A 19,563-nucleotide genomic window follows, 5' to 3' on the forward strand; every position below is an offset into this window, starting at 1 on the left:
GATGTTATACTTATAGCGGGGGGGAATAGCTGGGGTTTTAAGTTTTGACGAATTTCAGACATAATCCTCTGCGCTCACTCAATGCTTTACGCTTTCAGGAATTCTGTGTTCACTGTTGACCTTTTGAAAGCCTGAAGCATTTATAGGTCAATCAAGGTGTTTTTTCTCAGATTCAATTGATTCGTTGTCTTTTCCTCTCCAGACGCTCGCATTTCCTAGAATTCTGCGGTAACAGGTTACTCCACTGCTGATAAACCAGTGATATTCACATACATATCAATTACTACGGCTGGGCTACAAAGGACAAGACTGCGATTACTCTACTCTTGTACTGGATGGAGAAATAGCGAGACCTTCTAGACCAAACTCCAGGCCTCACAACCCCCAACACATTTTACCAAACTCCAGTCCTCACGACCCACAACACATCATTCCAAACTCCAGTCCTCACAACCCCCAACACATCATAGCAAACTCCAGTCCTCACGACCCACAACACATCATTCCAAACTCCAGTCCTCACGACCCACAATACATCATTCCAAACTCCAGTCCTCACGACCTCCCACACATCATACTAAACTCCAGTCCTCACGACCTCCCACACATCATACTAAACTACAGTCCTCACGACCTCCAACACATCATACCAAACTCCAGTCCTCACGACCCACAACACATCATTCCAAACTCCAGTCCTCACGACCCACAACACATCATTCCAAACTCCAGTCCTCACGACCTCCCACACATCATACTAAACTCCAGTCCTCACGACCTCCAACACATCATACCAAACTCCAGTCCTTACGGCTTCCAACACATCATACTTGTTAGAATCTGTTCAATCTGTGACTATCCGCCATTTTCTTGTAGTGTTCTGGCTGCTGGTCTTTTTCCTCTGGTGCTGGGTTTATTTTGGGTCAGGTGATTGTATCACCCTTTAACAACATGCACCTGTCTCCCAGTCCTTGCTGGACAACAGTGTTAATCCATTTGAATTCTGCCTTGGAGCTTTGCTTTACCTTCTGTGTGTTTAATTAGGGCAGAGCTGGGACCTTGGATTCTGCAAGTCTTAGTTTCGGTTTTCAGTTTGTTTCTGCAGTCTTCTCTTTGTTTTCTATTAGGAGATGACCAGTTTTTGTACCCAGTCCTTAGATCTTTCAGGGACCCCCTTCCCCCTATCTATAGGTCTTCGCTTGAGATTAGCCCAGGCTCATCGGTGGGTCTATTCGCAAGTAATGGGTCGCCCACTCCATCGTAGGGTATCAGCCTAGTCACAGTGCAGGGTCAGTTTTCCCCCTCCTACCCTAGTCCTGTGCTGCAGTACCGTAACAATACTAAACTCCAGTCCTCATGACCTCCAACACATCATACTAGACTCTAGTCCTCACGACCCCCAACACATCATACCAAACTCCAGTCGTCACGACCACAACACATCATACTAAACGTCACTCCTCAGGAACTTCAACACATCCATCATACTAAACTCCAGTCCTCACAGCCTCCTACACATCATATCAAACTACAGTCGTCACGACCCCCAACACATCATACCAAACTCCAGTCCTCATGACCCCAACACATCATACCAAACACTCCAGATCTCACAACTCCCAATACATCATACCAAAATCCAGTCCTCAGGACCCCCAACACATGATACCAAACTCAAGTCCTCATGGCCACAAACACATCATACCAGACTCCAATCCTCACGTAATCTAACAAATCATACCAAACTCCAGTCCTCATGATCCAGAACACATGTTTTATAGATTTCCTGGAGCAATTTTTGATGCCCTGTTAATAATTCCATCACCCATGCAATCCTCGGTAAACCCTGAAAACATTTTGTGTTGGGGCAGTAAGTATTGGCGTTTGGGAGTCACTGGTTTAGATTAACCGACCGGCGGCACTAATCAACCACCGATTGCTAAATATTTCCACATTAGTGGTCGTTTCACAGCCTAGTTACACAGGTAGACCACACTAAATGACCACACTGGGCAATCTGTAATTGACCGCTCAGTGCACCATTGTTCTTGGCATCATGAGTCCTGTGTATAGAGGATGATCAGTTGATCGGAAGCCGAAAAGATTATCTTTATCATAACTGTTCAGTGTAAAGGCACCTTAAGGAACTTCTATCAACAGTCTGTCAATAGTAATGTCTGATCTCGAGGAAATGCTGAAAATCAGCTAGTTGGAGGCGCAGATGTAGCATTTCTTAATGTAAGGCACAACACAACTAACTATACCACAAATGTACGTCACAGAAAGATATTCCATGTATTAAGCTGTAACTGGACAAGCAACACAGCACAAGCCATTGAACTACGCTACATTGTGATGTGTGTGTCATGGTAGAAAGTATTGTGGTATAACGGATGGACTCGTGGTTCTCCGTAAAGGTAATAGAAGTGGGAGGAAGAAAAAAAAAGAGCACAAGGAGACCAGAAGAGAAGGAAGGAAAAAGAAGAGAAAGAAAAGAAGAGAAGAGAAATAAGATGAAGAAAAGGAAAGGAAAGAAAGAATAATATAAGAGAAGCTAACGAAAAGGGAGATGAAGAAGATGACCTAAAAGAAAATGAATAACAGGAAGAATTGAAGACAAAGAAAAAGTAGCAAAGGAAAAAAGGTGAGGAAGATGAAGAAAAAAGGGAGAAGAAAAAGAAGACGAGTGAGAAGATGAGGTAGAAGAAGTGAAGAAATAGAGAAAGATGAAGAACAAGAAATAAGAGACAAAAAAAAGAGGAGGAAATGGAAGAAAAGCTGAAAAAGAGTATGAAAAAAGTGAAGAATATGAGAAAGAGGTGACCAGACAAGAGAAAGAAGAAAGGAAAGAATCAAAGGAGGAAAAAAGGAAGAAAAGGAAATGCAGGAAGAATAGGAGTAGAAAAAAAACTAGAGAATCATAAAGGAGTAGGAGGAAAAGAGGAAAATCAGAAGAGTAAAAATCCACTGTTCTTCTGCTGCCATTACATGTAGTATTATCATATACGGTTCTAATAACAATGATATTATTTTATATAAATGTTTATCAATAATAACAGCAATGTTTCCAGCAGTGACTGAAGCAGCCGGGCGAGGATCAGGAACTATCAGTCACATAATAACTCTTGCTCGGCGCCGTCTTGTTACACCATCTGCATGGAACTAATTCATTCATAGAAAGTGAATTAAACTACTCCCAAAATGCAGTTCATTTTCGTGAACCATTTATCCTGACAAAGTGCTTCTTATGGAATGATCCATGGCTCGTCGATTGACTGTCTGCAGAGCTCCCCACTCTCTGCTTCACTCCAGATAGGCGGCTGAGACCGCGGTCTATCAATAATCAGGAATTGAGAACGGCTATTAATGGTTCTGTAAATTGCACAAGTCACTCTGGTGCCAAAGACTAGGAACTGATAAATATCGGCCTGTAATCTGGCAACAATGTAACAATGAGGCCGAAGATGGGCCACGGCTACTGCGCAACAACAGGCGCATCCATAGCATGGCCGGAGACTCCTTTATGTGACTTATGGCAACAGCAGCAGCCACATGGAAGTCAGGAGGGAGCTGGAGTGTTCTCCAGTCACTTCTGATGGGATTCTACACACTCCGGGCTCAGATTGGACAATACACTGGTTTCCTGATGGCCCCACTGGCTTTCACGCAGGTTCTTTGGGGGCCCAGTTTTCTATTCCCTGTACCGCTCACTCTTCCAGTGACATTACTGATCATACACTTATTATATAGGACATAATGTTATACAGATCTCATGTCTGTAAGAGCAAGAAACAGAAATTCCAATGTGAACTCCTAGGACAAAGCTAATGACAGTGATACATTGTGCGCACAACAAAGTCGCCACGTTAGCTCCTGGTTTCAGGAACGATGGGGGTGATACACCATTCCCTTTCTCTCCCAGTTCACATCACCCATAAAGAATGGAGATGGTGGGACCAAATTAGACTGCGGCCTTTTCTATTGTGGGACCCCAGATCAGCTATAGAAGCTCCCACTGTATTCTACCCACGGCATTCACTATGGAAACCGTTGTAAGTTTGTGACCCCCTATAAAATGATTCCGACTCCCAGTGATTTCTTCCTTCTTCTAACGTTCACCTTCCCCGCATCGGATGAGAACCACTTGTCGTCCTCTCAGTTCTGACATCTTCGCCGTCCCTTTAAGTCGCCTTCATGTTCATGCTGCCGGATATATCTCACCGCTGGCTTTCACTGAATGCAGTAATATATTAATACAGCCGCACTAAATACTCCTGTCACTACTGGTTTAATAACAGTAATTAGATGGAGGCAGCTGTAACAATAGGTAACTTAATGACAATGCTATTCCCTTTTTTTTTTCTGCGACAGACAATTACGGAAAAGAGGAAATTTGCATAGAAAGGAGAAAAAAAGGTGTAACTGGTCAGGAAAGATGGACGACGGCAAGGTCGCCGCTTATCGGCTTTCCAATGTCTGTTGGGCAGATGTGATGAGCTCTTTAATATTCACCATCACAATGGAATTCACTTTTCATGCATAATCAGATTATAGGAAAGATAAGATTCTGGAACTCTGGCGGATTTAAAGGGGAAGTGAGTCTTAAAATCCTACATCCAACATCAAAGGCAGATTTCTAAACAACAGATTGTGAAGAAGGAGATGAGCTGATGATTAAAGATGGGGGAGATGAGAAGAAAATACATTTTCATTGAATGCAATTCTGGAACAAACTCATATACTTTGTGTCATACAGGGTATTCCAGTCCACAAATTATCTGTTAACTGGAGAGGTGATAATTGTGAGACGGTTTGTGTCCAACTCATCAAGAATAGACATTTTTCATGGTTTTCCCTTGGCTGCATGACCACGACCATGAGGAACTGAATAGAGCGGGCAATCATGCATGCACCCATCGCTCTATTCATTGTCCATGGGACTGGCGATGATTGCAGAGTGGAGCACTAAATGAAGCAGGCGGTCATGTACGCACCCATCGCTCTATTCATTGCCCATGGGACTGGCAATGATTGCAGACTGGAGAACTTGATGAAGCAGGCGGTCATGTACGCACCCATGGCTCTTTTCATTGTCTATGGGACTGGCGATGATTGCAGAGTGGAGCACTGGAAGCAGGCGGTCATGTATGCACCCATCGCTCTAATTATCATCTATGGGACTGGTGATTATTGCAGAGTGGAGCACCCAATTGAAGCAGGCGGTCATGCGCACACCCATCGCTCTATTCATGGTCTATGAGACTGGCAACGATTGCAGAGTAAAGCACTCGATGAACCTGGCAGTCATGCACGCACCCATCGCTCTATTCATTGCCCATGGGACTGGCAATGATTGCAGAGTGGAGAACTTGATGAAGCAGGCGGTCATGTACGCACCCATCGCTCTATTCATTGCCCATGGGACTGGCGATGATTGCAGAGTGGAACACTGGAAGCAGGCGGTCATGTATGCACCCATCGCTCTAATTATCATCTATGGGACTGGTGATTATTGCAGAGTGGAGCACCCAATTGAAGCAGGCGGTCATGCACGCACCCATCGCTCTATTCATGGTCTATGAGACTGGCGACGATTGCAGAGTAAAGCACTCGATGAACCTGGCAGTCATGCACACACCCATCGCTCTATTCATTGTCTATGGCACTGGTGATGAATGATGATTGCAGAGTGGAACACTCGATGAAGCAGGGGGTCATGTATGCATTCATCACGCCCCCTCCCTCTATGTTATGAAATAGCAGTATATGCAGTTCTTGAATACATAAGCTCATGGTGTTATACCTCAGTGCACATAGGGTTAATTCCTGCTGATCAAAAATAATTGCAAAGAAAAAGCCTCTTCTACAATGATATTTAAATGCAGTCAGAGTTTGACCTAAAACTTTCCGTGCCTTGTGAACCTGCACTACTTTTAAATATTTTAATATTCAGAACGTTGTGGTATATTTGCATATCCTATGGCGGAATATCAAGGGCAGGTTCGCAGCGCTCGGATGTTGTCAGTCCATCCTAGATAAATCTAGAGATACCGGGATGTGCAGCTGTGGAAATCACAGGCGGCACTACAAGACATGTCTCTACTCTAACAAGATGACAGCGGCAGCGCCATAGAGAGGGGCACATCCAACATAGAGAGGGGCACATCCACCAGCGAGAGGGGCACATCCACCAGCGAGAGGGGCACATCCATCAGAAAGAGGGGCACATCCACCACAGAGAGGGGCACATCCACCATAGAGAAGGGCACATCCACCACAGAGAAGGGCACATCCATCAGAAAGAGGGCACATCCACCATAGAGAAGGGCACATCCACCACAGAGGGGCACATCCATCAGAAAGAGGGCACATCCACCACAGAGAGGGGCACATCCACCACAGAGAGGGGCACATCCACAACAGAGAAGGGCACATCCACCACAGAGAGAGGGGCACATCCACCACAGAGAGAGGGGCACATCCACCACAGAGAGAGGGGCACATCCACCACAGAGAGAGGGGCACATCCACCAAAGAGAGAGGGGCACATCCACCACAGAGAGAGGGGCACATCCACCACAGAGAGAGGGGCACATCCACCACAGAGAGAGGCACATCCAACACAGAGAGGGGCACATCCACCACAGAGAAGGGCACATCCACCATAGAGGGACACATCCACCAGAGAGCGGGGCACATCCACCACAGAGAGAGGGGCACATCCACCAAAGAGAGAGGGGCACATCCACCAAAGAGAGAGGGGCACATCCACCACAGAGAGAGGGGCACATCCACCACAGAGAGAGGGGCACATCCACCACAGAGAGAGGGGCACATCCACCACAGAGAGAGGGGCACATCCACCACAGAGGGGCACATCCAGAATAGAGAGGGGCCCATCCAGGATAGAGAGGGGCCCATCCAGGATAGAGAGGGGCACATCCACCACTGAGAGGGGCACATCCACCACAGAGAGAGGGGCACATCCACCACAGAGAGAGGGGCACATCCACCACAGAGAGAGGGGCACATCCACCACAGAGAGAGGGGCACATCCACCATACAGAGGGGCCCATCCAGGATAGAGAGGGGCCCATCCAGGATAGAGAGGGGCCCATCCAGGATAGAGAGGGGCCCATCCACGATAGAGAGGGGCACATACAGGATAGAGAGGGGCACATACAGGATAGAGAAAGGCACATCCACCACAGAGAAAGGCACATCCACCACAGAGAGATGATAGAGATAGATGAGCGACAGGATAGAGAGGGGCACATACAGGATAGAGGGGCACATCCAGGATAGAGTGGGGCCCATCCACCATAGAGAGGGTCACATCCACCATAGAGAAAGGCACATCCACCATAGAGAAAGGCACATCCATCACAGAGAGGGGCACATCCACCACAGAGAGGAGAACATCCACCACAGAGAGGGGCACATCCACCACAGAGAGGGGCACATCCAACACAGAGAGAGGGGCACTTACTAAATTCAATCAATTTTATGATTACTTTTAAGAGTCCAGTTTACTGTTAGAGAATGGGGCATAAATTGTTTCTGAAAAGAGATTAAAAACCTATAGAAACCTAAATCTTATCAGTGCTGAGGATTTGATAAGGTGTATCAGTTTAGACAATTATTTGGGGCTACAAGCATCAGCACATTTTTCTTTTTTTTCCTGCTATTTTGATAAATTTTATCTGCGTTGATACATTGTATCAGACTAATGATGGACACCGACAGAAGAGGGTCCCTGTGCAAGAACAGTATATGGGCCCTTTGCAGTCCAATAGCTCATGCTATAGAGGTGGATGTGGCCCCCTGAATTCTAGGGCCCCGATGCGGCTGTACTGATTGCACCAATGGTATGTCCACCCCTAAGTGAGGTACATAAGGAATGGAGACGATGGGGCAAAACTGATTTTGCTATTACCAAGGAATGTTTGACTGGATACAAGTGTAACAAACCTCCATTTGTGTAAAGTACCAGGTCAATAAAGGCTCTGATTTCATATACCGTATGTAAACCCATTCACTGACAACAAGCACTATTTCTGAAAAGATCTTATGGACGCTCCATTTCTGGGGCAACTGAGGGTTGATGTTGGCAGCTTGGGAGGGGGATAGTATCCATAGCCCCTTCTCAGGTTATTAATATCCCACAGCGTTCTGTTTAGCCTTTGCTGGTTTGAATTTATAGGGGAACCCAATGTCATTTTTTTCTGGGGTCCCCCCATAAATTCAACAGGAAAGCTAGCTGTGAGCTTTTATTAATAGCCTGGGAACCTTATGGAAAATTGTCCCTTGTCCCAGATTATTAAATCAGCCCCCAGCCAGGGGCTTTCCTTCTGTTGATCAGGGCTGTGGAGTCGGAGTCGGAGTCGTGGAGTCGGAGCTCATTTTGGTGGAGTCGGAGTCGGAGTTGGAGTCGGTATAAAATGGACCGACTCCGACTCCTAAAATATTTAATAAATTGGGTACAGTAGTTCAATGCAGGATGTGCTGAATATTTTTTCATAGGAGTTTGGAAAAGTTATGAAATGTCCTATAAATGGCTGTTCTATTCCTGATTTAAGGCTACATTCACACACAGCGTTTTTCCTGTGTTTTTTGAGGATACGTTTTTCAGCTGCAAAAGCAGATCATCTTTTTAAAAAAACTGCATCACCTGAAAGGTTTTTGAGCTCATAGATAATGTTTTCAATAGCAAAAGCAGATTAGAAATCTGCTCTATCTATCCATTTATCCATATCTGTCTATCCATATCGTATCTGTACCAAAAAGAATGAAAACCGGGTAGTACACCAATATATATTCTGTTCTATCTAAATATCTTGATTATTGGATCATAAAAATGATTAAATGTCTGAGGTTCACATTGTACTACAATAAATTTTTCGCTTAAATATAAGCAATATGTGTGGGAGTCGGAGTCGGAGTCGTGGAGTCGGAGTCGGTGTAAGGGAAATTGAGGAGTCGGAGTCGGAGTCGGAGTCACAGGTTTGGCTTACCGACTCCACAGCCCTGCTGTTGATTATGAAAATTACATAGGAGCCCATGCCATTTTTTAATTTAATTATTTATTTTTCATAGGAGGGACACAGCAGATGCTGAATACAACTCCCATCATTGTCACCCGGTCATGCTAATTTCGGGGAGATCAGGCGACAATGATGAGAGCTGCTTTCAGCAGCTGGCGCCTGGGATCAGCATAACTGTACCATTCTTCCCAGGCACTGGTACATGTCACGCTGATACCACAGGGATGTGCGGGATGCAGTTTTTCCCGTACTGCTCAAAAAAATCCTGAAATGTTTGCAGGTTTTTCAAACAGTCCGTGTAAAAATCCTGACGTGAGCGCACCGCTATTGAAGACAATGGGTATTAAGGTGTCCATATTTACAGCCCTTAAAAAACGGACTACATATGGACACAAAAAACATGTCTTAAGAAGGCATTACACGGCGAAAGAACATCTTTACATGGGAAGAAGAAAGCTTCACATGGCGAGAGGACAGCCTTACATGGGGAGAGGACAGCCTTACATGGGGAGAGGACAGCCTTACATGGGGAGAGGACAGCCTTACATGGGAAGAAGAAAGCTTTACACGGTGAGAGGACAGCAATACACAGCGAGAGGACAGCCTTACATGGGAAGAAGAAAGCTTTACACGGCGAGAGGACAGCTATACACGGCGAGAGGACAGCTATACACAGCGAGAGGACAGCTATACACAACGAGAGGACAGCTATACACAACGAGAGGACAGCTTTACACAACGAGAGGACAGCTTTACACAACGAGAGGACAGCTTTACACAACGAGAGGACAGCTTTACACAACGAGAGGACAGCTTTACACAATGAGAGGACAGCTTTACACAATGAGAGGACATGGCGAGAGGACAGCTATACACAGCGAGAGGACAGCTATACACAGCAAGAGGACAGCTATACAATGCGAGAATATAGCGTTACACAATGAGATGACACCTTTACACAGTGAGAGGACATGGCGATAGGACAGCTTTACACAGCGAGAGGACATGGCGAGAGGACAGCTTTACACAGTGAGAGGATAGCTTTACATGAGAGGACAGCTTTACACAATGAGAGGACAGCTTTACATGGCGAGAGGGCAGCTTTACACAGCGAGAGAGCAGCTTTACACAGCGAGAGGGCAGCTTTACACAATGAGAGGACAGCTTTACACAATGAGAGGACAGCTTTACACAATGAGAGGACAGCTTTACACAATGAGAGGACATGGCGAGAGGACAGCTATACACAGCGAGAGGACAGCTATACACAGCAAGAGGACAGCTATACAATGCGAGAATATAGCGTTACACAATGAGATGACACCTTTACACAGTGAGAGGACATGGCGATAGGACAGCTTTACACAGCGAGAGGACATGGCGAGAGGACAGCTTTAGACAGTGAGAGGATAGCTTTACATGAGAGGACAGCTTTACACAATGAGAGGACAGCTTTACACAGCGAGAGAGCAGCTTTACACAGCGAGAGAGCAGCTTTACACAATGAGAGGACAGCTTTACACAATGAGAGGACAGCTTTACACAATGAGAGGACAGCTTTACACAATGAGAGGACAGCTTTACACAATGAGAGGACAGCTTTACACAATGAGAGGACATGGCGAGAGGACAGCTATACACAGCGAGAGGACAGCTATACACAGCAAGAGGACAGCTATACACAGCAAGAGGACAGCTATACAATGCGAGAATATAGCGTTACACAATGAGATGACACCTTTACACAGTGAGAGGACATGGCGATAGGACAGCTTTACACAGCGAGAGGACATGGCGAGAGGACAGCTTTACACAGTGAGAGGATAGCTTTACATGAGAGGACAGCTTTACACAATGAGAGGACAGCTTTACATGGCGAGAGGGCAGCTTTACACAGCGAGAGAGCAGCTTTACACAGCGAGAGGGCAGCTTTACACAGCGAGAGGGCAGCTTTACACAGCGAGAGGGCAGCTATACACAGCGAGAGGGCCGCTTTACATGATGAGAGGATAGCTTTACATAATGAGAGGACAGCTGTACACAGCGAGAGGACAGCTAAGCACATCGAGAGGGTAGCTTTACATGATGAGAGGACAGCTTTACACAGCGAGAGGATGGCTTTACATGGGAAGAGGACAGTTTTACATGGGAAGAGGACAGCTTTACATGGGAAGAGGACAGCTTTACATGGGAAGAGGACAGCTTTACATGGGAAGAGGACAGCTTTACATGGGAAGAGGACAGCTTTACACAATGAGAGGACAGCTTTACACGGCGAGAGTAGCTTTACATGATGAGAGGACAGCTTTACACAGCGAGAAGACAGCTTTACACAGTGAGAGAACATGGCGAGAGGACAGCTTTACACAGCGAGAGGACATGGCGAGAGGATAGCTTTACATGAGAGGACAGCTTTACACAATGAGAGGACAGCTTTACACGGCGAGAGGGCAGCTTTACACAGCGAGAGAGCAGCTTTACACAGCGAGAGGGCAGCTTTACACAGCGAGAGGGCAGCTTTACACAGCGAGAGGGCAGCTTTACACAGCGAGAGGGCAGCTTTACACAGCGAGAGGGCAGCTTTACACAGCGAGAGGGCAGCTTTACACAGCGAGAGGGCAGCTTTACACAGCGAGAGGACAGCTATACACAGCGAGAGGGCAGCTTTACACAGCGAGAGGACAGCTATACACAGCGAGAGGGCCGCTTTACATGATGAGAGGATAGCTTTACATAATGAGAGGACAGCTGTACACAGCGAGAGGACAGCTAAGCACATCGAGAGGGTAGCTTTACATGATGAGAGGACAGCTTTACACAGCGAGAGGATGGCTTTACATGGGAAGAGGACAGTTTTACATGGGAAGAGGACAGCTTTACATGGGAAGAGGACAGCTTTACATGGGAAGAGGACAGCTTTACACAATGAGAGGACAGCTTTACACGGCGAGAGTAGCTTTACATGATGAGAGGACAGCTTTACACGGCGAGAGTAGCTTTACATGATGAGAGGACAGCTTTACACAACGAGAAGACAGCTTTACACAGTGAGAGAACATGGCGAGAGGACAGCTTTACACAGCAAGAGGACATGGCGAGGGGACAGTTTTACATGGCGAGAGGACAGCTTTACACAGTGAGAGGACATGGCGAGAGGACAGTTTTACATGGTGAGAGGACAGCTTTACACAGTGAGAGGACAGTTTTACATGGCGAGAGGACAGCTTTACACAGTGAGAGGACAGCTTTACACAGCGAGAGGACAGCTTTACACGGCGAGAGGACAGCTTTACACGGCGAGAGGACAGCTTTACACGGCGAGAGGACAGCTTTACACGGCGAGAGGACAGCTTTACACGGCGAGAGGACAGCTTTACACGGCGAGAGGACAGCTTTACACGGCGAGAGGACAGCTTTACACGGCGAGAGGACAGTTTTACATGGTGAGAGGACAGCTTTACACGGCGAGAGGACAGCTTTACACAATGAGAGGACAGCATTACATAGCGAGAAGATAGCGTTACACAATGAGAGGACAGCTTTACACGGCGAGAGGACATCTTTACATGGCGAGAGGACAGCTTTACAATGTGAGAGGACAGCTATACACAGCAAGAGGACAGCTATACACAGCGAGAGGACAACTTTACACAGCGAGAGGACAGCTATACACAGTGAGAGGACAGCTATACACAGCGAGAGGGCCGCTATACACAATGAGAGCACAGCATTACATGATGAGAGGACAGCTTTACACAGCGAGAAGATAGTGTTACACAATGAGAGGACAGCTTTACACAGCGAGAGGACATGGCGAGAGGACAGCTATACATGGTGAGAGGACAGCTTTACACGGCGAGAGGACAACTATACACAGCGAGAGGATCTGGCGAGAGGACAGCTTTACACGGCAAGAGGACAGCTTTACACAGTGAGAGGACACCTATACACAGCGAGAGGATAGCTTTACATGATGAGAGGACAGCTTTACACAATGAGAGGACAGCTTTACATGGCGAGAGGGCACCTTTACACAGCGAGAGAGCAGCTTTACACAGCGAGAGGACAGCTATACACAGCGATAGGGCCGCTTTACATGATGAGAGGATAGCTTTACATGATGAGAGGACAGCTTTGCACAATGAGAGGACAGCTTTGCACAATGAGAGGACAGCTTTGCACAATGAGAGGACAGCTTTGCACAATGAGAGGACAGCTTTACACAATGAGAGGACAGCTTTACATGGGAAGAGGACAGCTTTACACAATGAGAGGACAGCGTTACACGGCGAGAGAGTAGCTTTACATGATGAGAGGACAGCTTTACACAGCGAGAGGGTAGCTTTACATGATGAGAGGACAGCTTTACACAGCGAGAGGATGGTTTTACATGGGAAGAGGACAGCTTTACACAATGAGAGGACAGCTTTACACGGCGAGAGAGTAGCTTTATATGATGAGAGGACAGCTTTACACAGCGAGAGGATGGCTTTAAATGGGAAGAGGACAGCTTTACATGGGAAGAGGACAGCTTTACACAATGAGAGGACAGCTTTGCACAATGAGAGGACAGGTTTGCACAATGAGAGGACAGGTTTACACAATGAGAGGACAGGTTTACACAATGAGAGGACAGGTTTACACAATGAGAGGACAGGTTTACACAATGAGAGGACAGGTTTACAAAATGAGGGGACAGCTTTACACAATGAGGGGACAGCTTTACACAATGAGGGGACAGCTTTACACAATGAGGGGACAGTTTTACATGGGAAGAGGACAGCTTTACATGGGAAGAGGACAGCTTTACATGGGAAGAGGACAGCTTTGCACAATGAGAGGACAGCTTTGCACAATGAGAGGACAGCTTTACACAATGAGAGGACAGCTTTACATGGGAAGAGGACAGCTTTACATGGGAAGAGGACAGCTTTACACAATGAGAGGACAGCTTTACATGGGAAGAGGACAGCTTTACATGGGAAGAGGACAGCTTTACATGGGAAGAGGACAGCTTTACATGGGAAGAGGACAGCTTTACATGGGAAGAGGACAGCTTTACACAATGAGGGGACAGCTTTACACAATGAGAGGACAGCTTTACACAATGAGGGGACAGCTTTACACAATGACAGGACAGCTTTAGATGGGAAGAGGACAGCTTTACATGGGAAGAGGACAGCTTTACATGGGAAGAGGACAGCTTTACATGGGAAGAGGACAGCTTTACATGGGAAGAGGACAGCTTTACATGGGAAGAGGACAGCTTTGCACAATGAGATGACAGCTTTACACAATGAGGGGACAGCTTTACACAATGAGGGGACAGCTTTACACAATGAGGGGACAGCTTTACACAATGAGGGGACAGCTTTACACAATGAGAGGACAGTTTTACATGGGAAGAGGACAGCTTTACATGGGAAGAGGACAGCTTTACATGGGAAGAGGACAGCTTTACATGGGAAGAGGACAGCTTTACATGGGAAGAGGACAGCTTTACATGGGAAGAGGACAGCTTTGCACAATGAGAGGACAGCTTTACACAATGAGAGGACAGCTTTACATGGGAAGAGGACAGCTTTACATGGGAAGAGGACAGCTTTACACAATGAGAGGACAGCTTTACACAATGAGTGGACAGCTTTACATGGGAAGAGGACAGCTTTACATGGGAAGAGGACAGCTTTACATGGGAAGAGGACAGCTTTACATGGGAAGAGGACAGCTTTACATGGGAAGAGGACAGCTTTACACAATGAGGGGACAGCTTTACACAATGAGAGGACAGCTTTACACAATGAGGGGACAGCTTTACACAATGAGGGGACAGCTTTACACAATGACAGGACAGCTTTAGATGGGAAGAGGACAGCTTTACATGGGAAGAGGACAGCTTTACATGGGAAGAGGACAGCTTTGCACAATGAGATGACAGCTTTACACAATGAGGGGACAGCTTTACACAATGAGAGGACAGCTTTACACAATGAGAAGACAGCTTTACACAATGAGAAGACAGCTTTACACAATGAGAAGACAGCTTTACACGGGAAGAGGACAGCTTTACATGGGAAGAGGACAGCTTTACATGGGAAGAGGAAAGCTTTACAGAATGAGAGGACAGCTTTACACAATGAGAAGACAGCTTTACACAATGAGAAGACAGCTTTACACAATGAGAGGACAGCTTTACACAATGAGAGGACAGCTTTACACAATGAGAGGACAGCTATACACAATGAGAAGACAGCTTTACACGGAAAGAGGACAGCTTTACATGGGAAGAGGACAGCTTTACACAATGAGAGGACAGCTTTACACAATGAGAGGACAGCTTTACACAATGAGAGGACAGCTTTACACAATGAGAAGACAGCTTTACACAATGAGAAGACAGCTTTACACAATGAGAAGACAGCTTTACACAATGAGAAGACAACTTTACACAATGAGAAGACAGCTTTACACAATGAGAAGACAGCTTTACACGGGAAGAGGACAGCTTTACACAATGAGAGGACAGCTTTACATGGGAAGAGGACAGCTTTACACAATGAGAAGGCAGCTTTACACAATGAGAAGACAGCTTTACACAATGAGAAGACAGCTTTACACAATGAGAAGACAGCTTTACACAATGAGAGGACAACTTTACACAATGAGAGGACAGCTTTACACAATGAGAGGACAGCTTTACACAATGAGAGGACAGCTTTACACAATGAGAGGACAGCTTTACACAATGAGAGGACAGCTTTGCACAATGAGAGGACAGCTTTGCACAATGAGAGGACAGCTTTGCACAATGAGAGGACAGCTTTGCACAATGAGAGGACAGCTTTACACAATGAGAGGACAGCTTTACATGGTAGCACTAATCAACATGCTGCATTAAATGCCTGGATAATTATCAAGGTGCATGGAGGCCCCTGTGCAAACAAAATGGATGTTGTGCTATACAGAACCTGAATAATGGCCCCATACTGAGCCAATAACAGTACCTACCCATATACATAACAGCGCCACATAATGGACGTAATAGCAGCACCATACAGCCCTATATCTAGGGCCATGGTTACAGTATTGTCCTGGGTGTTTGCCAGGATGTAAGTTCAGGCCCCCGGTGCCCAGCTAGCCCTCATCCAGCTGCAAAAGGAGAACTGAAAGCGGACTCTGCCTTTATGGTTCTGTGCCATTCCCCACTAGACATAAAGCTCTAATGCAGTTTAGCCAAATGGTGCAGAAGAATTTTGCGCCGTGGAGGCTTCCATGTGACAATACTCGCTATGTAGAGACAGAAAGCTTTCCCGCCACCTCCTTCAACAGCAGGTAACACCATAAACCGCAATGACGAAGCGACTCTGAATCTTTCCCGGAACAACACCGTGAGATATTAGACTCTGCATTGGAAAAAGCCTTGAGTTTCTTATCACTAATAGCCTGATCCTACAAGGTAAATAGCGAGCGCCACCTCGAAAACTCTGCATTCTGCGGCGCACACGGAGAGGCCTCCAATATCAGCTATGCTGTCTGCACTTTCCATTTCATAAATAATAGGGAAAATCTCCGCCATGGTAATTGCTTTGCCCTCCGCTTCCAAGAGCTTTTGCAAAATGACTTCTCCAATGCCAGCAGAAATAAAAAACCTGGGGAAAATGGTGAAATTGATACATTGTATCACTGACAGCACAAAGATTCTCCCGCAAATCTCCCCAAGTCTCCAGAACAGAACAACTCCGCTCTTTAGTCTCAATCTACATATCCATGTTGAGAAACTTTTCAGGTGACTTTTTGGAGTCATAACATTGTAGTTTCCAGTCACATCCAGAGCTGCAATCACAACTCTGCTGCTTCCGTTTGGTGCATTGGGGGAAATATAGGTGTAACGGGGTCTACCAAGCTGGGGTACCTCTTTCAGTACCACCCCGTGTTTTTGGAGGTCCGCTCTGCGTTGGCTGGAGTCTGAATGAATGACGCTGGCTGGAATTCCTGGGTTACATGGGCGCATATAAAAGATCACTGCTTCTCCATGTATTTCCAGTCTGACAACACTTTACTCACAGGACACAGAATATATCACACAGATACAGAGGGCAGGCCAATAGAAAAGCGGCAGGCCAGACATGCATTACAAAAGCCGCAGGTGGCCGGAGCCTGCAGATGTTTACTGTGGAAATTACAAAGGTGGGGGGAGGGCGGACAAAAGGGGAATGCTGATACATTAGGGACATGCATCTCACATAGAACCTATTATCCATACATATAACTGCACAACATATTCTGGGTGCTGAGTTGTTCTGTGACACGTAACAATAGGAATCTTATAACTTGCATTGACTGGTGGGGATTCTCCTGAAACATCTTTTTTTGCTTCAATTTCTGTGGTGACTGTGGGGGATTTTTTTCAGGGGGGTTTCATTTATGAAATAGTAAGTGGATTCCAAGTGGAAGCAGCCTGGAGAATGTCAGGGTCATTTCTATTAACCACTTCACGGCTGTACAAATGGGAAAAAAGCCCATTAGGCAGAACACAAGCACCTGAATGTTTAACGCTTGTGAAGAGCTTCTTCAGGCGAGTTACAGAGCAGCTCCACCAGAAGAAGACATGGAGTGCGCACAGCCTGATGGTTAAGTGGTTGTTTGGTGAAAACGAATTATTATCTTCTATCCACAGAACAAGTGGTAACGCTGATCGGTCAGTGTCACACCACTGAGACCCGCACTGATCCAGAAACCTTTATCCACAGAGCAAACTGGTACAGCGGGTGGTACGCCCGAATGCTGCTCACTTTACTCTCTATAGAAAAACTGGAAAAAGCTGGACGCAGCGCTTGGCAGCTGCATATGGGATGGATGGATGAATGGATGGATGGTTGAATGGATGGATAGATGCATGAATGAATGGATGGATGGATAGATAGATGGATGAATGCATGGATGGGTGGGTGGGTGTATGAATTGATGGTTGGATGGATGGATGGATGGGTGGGTGGATGAATTGATGAATGAATGGATAGATGCATAAATGAATGCAGCTCCAGATGTGACCACAGCATAGACAAGATCAGTAAGAGAAAGTAGCAGTGATTTTATTATGTGTTGCCCCATGTAACTGTAGTATAATTTAATGAGGTGCAAGGTGCTCATTTAACTTATCTTCTGCAGCGCGTTCCTCTTTTTCCGTACATAGCAGCACTTAAAACGCGATTATTTTTTATAGGTCATTAGTTCTGTACTTTACCTTCATCGTGAAGATAGGAAACCGGGACGCTTTATCGTAAAATCTGAGCAAATTTACGAGACAATTCCGATTCACTAAAGGGACGTCTGTTTGGAAAATGATACAGGTCAATGTCTTCATTACGTGGAGTTATTGAAGGTCACGGAATGTGGGGTACAGTGTATAATGAAGAAAGACTGCTTATGGCAGCACCAACAAGGGGAGGGGACAATTTTCTTCTATTATGTTCACAAGTACATCCCAATTACTTGTTAGGATCCTTTTCCCTCTTTTAGAAGAGCAACTTGTCATTTGAGATGTTCTCTACCCCTTGTTTGCCGACATTGCTGATAAATGGAGCTTACGCCATATTACCCATGGGGTAGAGAAGGTTATAAACAACATGTGGATCCACAAAGTTTATGACAAGGAAGAGACGGAGGTCTGAACTTGATACATATCACTTATAAGGATACTATTGGCAAACATGAGCTGGGTCCATAATGCCCCCGAGATAAGAGGAGAAAGTAAATCTGAGCTGCGTCCATAAAGCCCATGGGGTAGGAGAAGATGGCTAGTCTGAGCTAGTTCCATAATGCCCATTGGGTAGGAGAAGATGGCTAGTCTGAGCTGGGCCTATAATGCCTATAGGGTACAAGAAGATGGCTAGTCTGAGTTGGGTCTATAATGCCCATTGGGTAGAAGATGGCTAGTCTGAGCTGGTTCTATAATGCCCATTGGGTAGAAGAAGATGGCTTGTCTGAGCTGGGTCCATAATGCCCATTGGGTAGAAGATGGCTAGTTTGAGCTGGTTCTATAATGCCCATTGGGAAGAAGAACACTGTTAGTCTGTACTGGGTCCATAATTCCCATTGGGTAAAAGAAGATGGCTAGTCTGAGCCGGTTCTATAATGCCCATTGGGAAGAAGACTGCTAGTCTGTACTGGGTCTATAATGCCCATTGGGTAAAAGAATATGGCTAGCCTGAGCTGGGTCTATAATGCCAATTGGGTAGGAGAAGATGGCTAGACCGAGCAGGGTCCATAATGCCCATTGGGAAGAAGATAGTCTGAGCTCGTTCTATAATGCCCATTGGGTAGAAGAACACTGCTAGTCTGTACTGGGTCTATAATTCCCATTGGGTAAAAGATGGCTAGTCTGAGCTGGTTCTATAATGCCCATTGGGTAGAAGACTGCTAGTCTGTACTGGGTCTATAATGCCCATTGGGTAAAAGAATATGGCTAGCCTGAGCTGGGTCTATAATGCCAATTGGGTAGGAGAAGATGGCTAGACTG

General features: G+C 46.0%; 2 protein-coding genes across 6 annotated transcripts in view; both read right to left on the minus strand.

The window, feature by feature from the left end:
- Nucleotides 1-19,563, minus strand: part of LOC141101061 (protocadherin-11 X-linked-like) — a 1,762,603-nt gene that overhangs the window by 1,666,064 nt on the left and 76,976 nt on the right. The window lies entirely within an intron of this gene.
- On the minus strand, nucleotides 3,024-12,611 carry CUNH17orf100 (chromosome unknown C17orf100 homolog). The gene has a single exon (XM_073589869.1). The coding sequence runs from the start codon at nucleotides 12,602-12,604 to the stop codon at nucleotides 12,119-12,121; it is 486 nt and encodes a 161-aa protein (XP_073445970.1). The 5' UTR covers nucleotides 12,605-12,611; the 3' UTR covers nucleotides 3,024-12,118.

This window comes from Dendrobates tinctorius, unplaced genomic scaffold (assembly GCF_039654945.1).
Source record: "Dendrobates tinctorius isolate UK_male_01 unplaced genomic scaffold, ASM3965494v1 ptg000114l, whole genome shotgun sequence".
NCBI classification, from domain to species: Eukaryota; Metazoa; Chordata; class Amphibia; order Anura; family Dendrobatidae; genus Dendrobates; species Dendrobates tinctorius.